The 6,221-nt window shown below is 38.6% G+C and overlaps 1 protein-coding gene across 1 annotated transcript in view; it reads left to right on the top strand.

The window, feature by feature from the left end:
* SMARCC1 (SWI/SNF related, matrix associated, actin dependent regulator of chromatin, subfamily c, member 1) overlaps positions 1-6,221 on the top strand; it is a 193,094-nt gene that overhangs the window by 95,604 nt on the left and 91,269 nt on the right. Inside the window, exon 13 of the mRNA XM_012638213.1 lies at positions 5,154-5,191. Within this exon, the coding sequence (XP_012493667.1) occupies positions 5,154-5,191 (38 nt within the window). The remainder of the gene's footprint in view (positions 1-5,153; positions 5,192-6,221) is intronic.

Genomic DNA, 6,221 nt, shown 5'->3' with positions numbered 1-6,221 from the left:
TCCCAGAGAGCTAGGATTACAGACGTGAGCCACCGCGCCCGGCCAAGACCTCATCTCTTAAAAAAAATGAATTGTATACTTTGACTAGAGGGATCGTTTAAGTTGTACTAACACCTTTTAGGAAGAAGTTGATTATCCTATGGTTTACCAATGTCCAGTGAACAAAAACGTCATATTTGGTAACCTTACCTAGATTTGTTAGTCACTTCCTTAAAACAAAATAGTTTTTATGCAGAGGGTGACTCTTGTTGATAATTAGTGCCATATTTTTCCACACCCTGAATCCCCTATGCCTGTTAGTAATTATTTGTTCCTAACTTACACATCAAGCATCAGTGTCGATCTCTATTGTATGACACCAGGTATCTTTCTCCATGTGTTTGAACTTCACTATTAAACCATGTTAGCTGTTGATGAGGAAATGGAGATCGGGAGGTTCAGTAACCTCTTTCCAAGTATTTGGCTGTTTAGTTGCAGAGCCCAGATTCAGGTCCTGGTCTGTCTTAACTTTATTGCCAATGCACTGTGTCACTACACTATGCTGTTGTCCTGTGTTTATTTCTCTCAGCCTTTATTCATGCTCACAATGGCTTTCTTTCAGTTTTATAAAGTCACCAAGCTGATCCCCACCTCAATCCCTTTGATTTGGTTGCTTCCTCTCTATGGAATGCATGTTGTGTCTTTCTCATCTCTCATGTTTCAGCGTAAATATCACCTTTTCAGAGACTTCTCTCTTTACTTGCTCTAAGTGGCCCACCCACCCAATCCCTCTGTAATGTATTACTTTACTTTTATTTTCTTTATGATATTTTCAGCATCCGATATATTTTTGTTAAATCCCATACCACTCCTAACTGGAATGTAAACTCTATAAAGGCAGATACTTTCCCTTGTTCATTATTGTGTTTTTAGCATTTGGACAGTGCCTGGCACATAGTAGGCACTCCTTAAAATTTAGTTGAATGTTTGAATGCTAGTCCCTTATTACTTGTTAAAATATTATTTATCTTTATATCCTCTGAGGATTGGGATATGTTTTCTGTGAAGGGTTGGGTAGTAAATATTTTAGGCACTCTGGGCTATATAGTCTCTGTCATAACTAATCACGTTTGTCATTGTAGCTCAAAAGCAGTCATACGTAATACGTAATCAAATGCTTATGCAGTATTCCAATAAAACTTTCATTTATGGGCACTGAAATTTGAATTTTAGCTAATTTTTGTGTGTCATGAAATACTTTTCCTTTGATTTTTTTTTTCTACCCATTTTAGAAATGTAAAATCCATTTTTCAGCAGAGCATAGTGGTACATGCCTGTAGTCTCAGCTACTTGGGAGGCTGAGGTAGGAGGATTGCTTGAGCTCAGGAGTTTGAGGCTAGCCTGGGCAACATAGTGAGATCCTGTCTCTTAGAACACACACACACACACACACACACACACACACACACACACACTTCATTCACATGTCTCTGAGGGGGTTCACAAGATCATCTTCAGGTTTCAAGATTCTCTAGAAGGATTCTTGGGATTCAGCATATATTAAATAGTTGTAGTGATGACTACCATTATTACAGCTACATGGGATAAACAATTAATAAAGGAAAAGGACACAGAGTCGGGGTGTAGACTTTTTTTATGCTCTCGCATGAGGATTCACAGAGTACACTTAACCCCAGCAATGAAAATGCAGCAGGACATATGCAGCGTTTCTCCCTAGGGAATCCCATCAGACGGTCCATGCCCGAGATTTTTACTGGGGGGCTGGGTATGTAAGTATACTCTGCCTAGGATGTATCAAAATTCCAGGCTCCCAATATGTATTTACTTTTTTTGGAAACAGAGTCTTGTTCTGTCGCCCGGGCTAGAGTGCAGTGTCGTCATCATCATAGCTCACCGTAACCTCAGATTCCTGGGCTCAAGTGATTTTCCTACCTCAGTCTCCCAAGTAGCTGGGACTAAAACAATGTGCGACAACGCCCAGCTATTTTTTTTTAGAGATGGGGTCTCACTCTTGCTCAGGCTGGTCTCGAACTCCTGGCCTCAGGCAATCCTCCTGCCTCAGTCTTCCAGAGTCTTAGGATTAGAGGCATGAGCCACCGTTCCTGGCCAGGCCCCCAGTGTGAAAGCAGATATTCATCATAAACCATATTGTTTGCATAAATAGTCTAGGTACAGTGAACTATCCTTCTTATTAGTAAACTGTTGACTAGGAATATCCTGAGAGTCAAATTCCCAGATTCCATTCAGAATTTTTAGATTCCATACATAAACAGGCAGTGGACCACATTTGGCCACCAGGCTGTAGATATCCAACCAGCTTTTCTAATGAGTTTTTTTATTGCTTTTCTTTTTTTTTCTTTCTTTCTTCCTTTTTTTTTTTTTTTTCAGTGGGGGTGGGTGGGACACAATCTCTGTCATCCAGGCTGGAGTGTAGTGGTACAATCATCACTTACTGCAGCCCAAATTTATGGGCTTCAGCAATCCTCCTGTCTCGGCCTGCTCAATAGCTAGGACTGCAGGCACATGTCACCACACCTGGCTAATTTTTAAATATTTTGTAGAGATGCGGTTTGTATTGCTCAGGCTGGTCTTCAATCCCTGGCCTCAAGTAATCCTTTTGCCTTGGTCTCCAAATACTGCTTTTCAAATAGATTCTTGGCACTATGTGTTGAATGAATACAACCAATGAAAGTAGGATTTCCCTATTTTTTTTAAGAGGTGGGTTTTCATGTTGCCCAGGCTGGACTCATTCCTGAGCTCAAGTGAGCCTCAAGTAGCTGGGGCTACAGGCCCATGCCACCACCCCCAGCATCCTATGTTCTTTTTGAGCTTTTTCATGTCTTAGTCACTACCAAGGGTCATAATAATAATAAAGAACTTAAATGTTACTGACATGTAATTATTCTTTTGGTAATCCCTTACCCATTCTAAAGTGGCACTTTTGGTTTTCACTATGGAAATCAGCTGCCTAGTTTAAATTTTACATGGGTTTTCTCTTGGTTTTTGCAAAGCAAATGTTTAGGTTTTGAGTCCCCTATTCTCAGAAGATATTAACACTCTTACTAGGACTTTTGTCTATAGGGATTATCACCTCTTTCTTTTCTTTTCTTTTCTTTTTCAGCATATTATGGGGGTACAGATGTTTAGGTTATGTATGTTGCCCTTGCCTCCCCACTCCCCCCCAAGTCCGAGTTTCAAGTGTGCCCATCCCTTGGATGGTGCGCATTGCACTCTTTGTGTATGCAAATAGCCCTCCCCCTGCCCCTGCCCGACATCCAGTAGATGTTATTCTTACATGTACACTTATGTGTTGATCAGTTAATACCAATTTGATGGTGAGTACACGTGGTGCTTATTTTTCCATTCTTGGGATACTTCACTTAGTAGAATGCATTCCAGCTCTATCCAGGAGTATACAAAAGGTGCTATATCACCATTGTTTCTTAAAGCTGAATAGTACTCCATGGTATACATATACCACATTTTATTAATCCACTCATGTATTGATGGACACTTGGGTTGTTTCCACATCTTTGCAATTGTGAATTGTGTTGCTATAAACATTCGGGTGCAGATGTCTTTCTTATAGAGTGTCATTTGTTCTTTTGGGTAGATGCCCAGTAATGGAATTGATGGATCGAATGGTACTTCTCCTTGTATCTCTTTAAGGTTTCTCCATATTGCTTTCCACAGAGGTTGCACTAGTTTGCAGTCCCACCAGCAGTGTATGAGTGTTCCTATCTCTCCGCATCCATGCCAACATTTATTATTTTGGGACTTTTTGATAAAGGCCAGTCTCGCTGGAGATAAGTGATATCTCATTGTGGTTTTGATTTGCATTTCCCTTATGATTAGAGATGTTGAGCATTTTTTCATGTTTTTTGGCCATTATTCTGTCTTCTTTTGAAAAGCTTCTGTTCATGTCCTTTGCCCACTTTTTGATAGGGTCGTTTGATTTTTTTCTTGTTGATTTTCCTGAGTTCTAAGTAGATTTTAGTTATCAGCCCTTTATCGGATGTGTAGCATGCAAAAATTTTCTCCCATTCTGTAGGTTGTCTATTTGCTCTTGTGACAGTTTCTTTGGCTGTGCAGAAGCTTTTTAATTTGATCAGGTCCCATTTATTTATTTTGGTTGTTGTGATTGCCTTTGGGGTCTTCTTCATAAATTCTTTGCCTAGGCCAATGTCTAGAAGAGTATTTCCCACATCTTCCTCTAGAATTCTAATAGTTTCACTCCTAGGTTTAAATCTGTTACCCAGTGTGAGTTGATTTTTGTGAGAGGTGAAAGGTGTGGATCCTGATTCAGTCTTCTACATGTGGCTATCCAGTTTTCTCAGCACCATTTATTGAATAAGGATTCTTTCCCCAGTGTATGTTTTTGTCTGCTTTGTCAAAGATTAGGTGGCTATACGAGGATGGTTTTATATCTGGGTTCTCAGTTCTGTTCCACTGGTCAGTGGCTCTGTTTTTGTGCCAGTACCAAGCTGTTTTGATTACTACAGCCTTATAATAAAGTTTGAAGTCTGGTAAGTTGATACCTCCCATTTTGTTTTTATTGCCTAGAATTATTTTTGCTATGCGGGGTCTTCTCTGGTTCCATACGAAGCGTGAAATTAATTTTTCTACATCTGTGAAGAATGATGTTGGTATTTTAATAGGGACTGCATTGAATCTGTAGATCACTTTGGGTAGTATAGACATCTTAATGATGTTGATTCTGCTGACCCACGAGCGTGGTACGGTTTTCCACCTGTTTACATCCTTATCACCTCTTTCTTTACTGTTCATTCTTTAACTCATTTCCTCTGGAACCTATAATGTCCACTTTTTTTCATGAAACCTAGGGAGACAAGAACTCTAATCAAGTCCCTTACCTGTTATTAAGCAAGATCATGACTAATATTAAAGCAGTAATTAATTATAAATTCCCCGTTGGTGGAAATTTTAAATGATTTTTGGTTTGAATTTCTAATCACCTATGTGCTTCTGTGTAAAAGTCTAATTTACTGAATTATTCAGGGTGATTTTGCTTTAATAATGGTCTATTTTATTCCTTTTCTCTGTCCTGTGTCAGTCCTTAGACCATAAAATTCCACATAGTCCAAACAGCATTTACCTGTTTTTAAAATAAATTATGTGTTTTGATTTTGCAGATGAGCAGGATGAAGAAACAGTCACAACAGGAGGAAAGGTAATCATTTAGTTAGTCCTGGTGTGAGAGAACTTTTCTTTAGTTCTTGTGCATTGTGCAGTAGAAACACTTAATTGGAAGTATCCTTAGTAATCTTCTATTTTGAAGCCCTTCTTATTTTTAAATTTTCTTTTTAATGCTTCCCCCAGATACTTGTCTTCTTAAACCCCTAAAATTTTGTGAGAGGAAATTTCCATCTTCCCAGGTAGTGTAACTCAGTATGCTAAAATTTCTAGTTCCATACTCCCATGGTTGCAAGTTAATAATCAGAACTTACCACAGTGTTCCACATGTTACCTAACAGTGCAGATGAGCAGGGACCATACCTTGCCTCGATTTTCTCACTGCCATTTCTGTTGGTGCAGCCTTAATCCATAGATGATGTAGACTTTTAGTCATTTTCTGGAATTTTCTTGAGGTGTATAGTCAGCCACTTACTGTTTTTTTAATCAGTTGTGCTATAGAGATACCAATCATTATGTTGTTGGAAGGTGTTAGATTTAAGGTGGAATTTTACTTTTTATAACTAAGTGGCCCATTTTTTTTATTCAAGCTATCAGGTTTGTGTTAATAAGTGTAATTAACCCCTAATCATCTTTTTTTATTTTTAAAAATTTTTTTGTAGAGATGGAGCCTCACTTTGTTACCCAGGCTGGGCTTGAACTCCTGGCCTCAAGCAGTCCTCCCAGCTCAGACTCCCAAAGTGCTGGGATTACAGGTGCAAGCCATTGTGCCCAGCCTCCCTAATATTCTTGAAATAGCTTCTTAGTTTGCTGAAAACAGATCTTTTTATTCATTGAGACAAAGAAATGCCCCAAATTGACATTTATCATTGTTTTATATACATTCAGGGAATCAATATGTACATGACAGGATTTCCAGCAAAAGTATTTAAACAAACTCTAGGCATGTGGCTCTTCACCGGTGATTACTGTTAGGATTTTTTTAAAAAATCAAAGTTCTTTAGTCAAAGAGCTACTTATTAATGAACATTACATTAGTAAAATGATGTCATTATTCAATGTAAATA

This window comes from Propithecus coquereli, unplaced genomic scaffold, assembly GCF_000956105.1.
Source record: "Propithecus coquereli isolate 6110/MARCELLA unplaced genomic scaffold, Pcoq_1.0 Scaffold1, whole genome shotgun sequence".
NCBI classification, from domain to species: Eukaryota; Metazoa; Chordata; class Mammalia; order Primates; family Indriidae; genus Propithecus; species Propithecus coquereli.
Note: the sequence above shows the minus strand (reverse complement) of the source record. Positions and strands in the feature narration are given on the sequence as shown.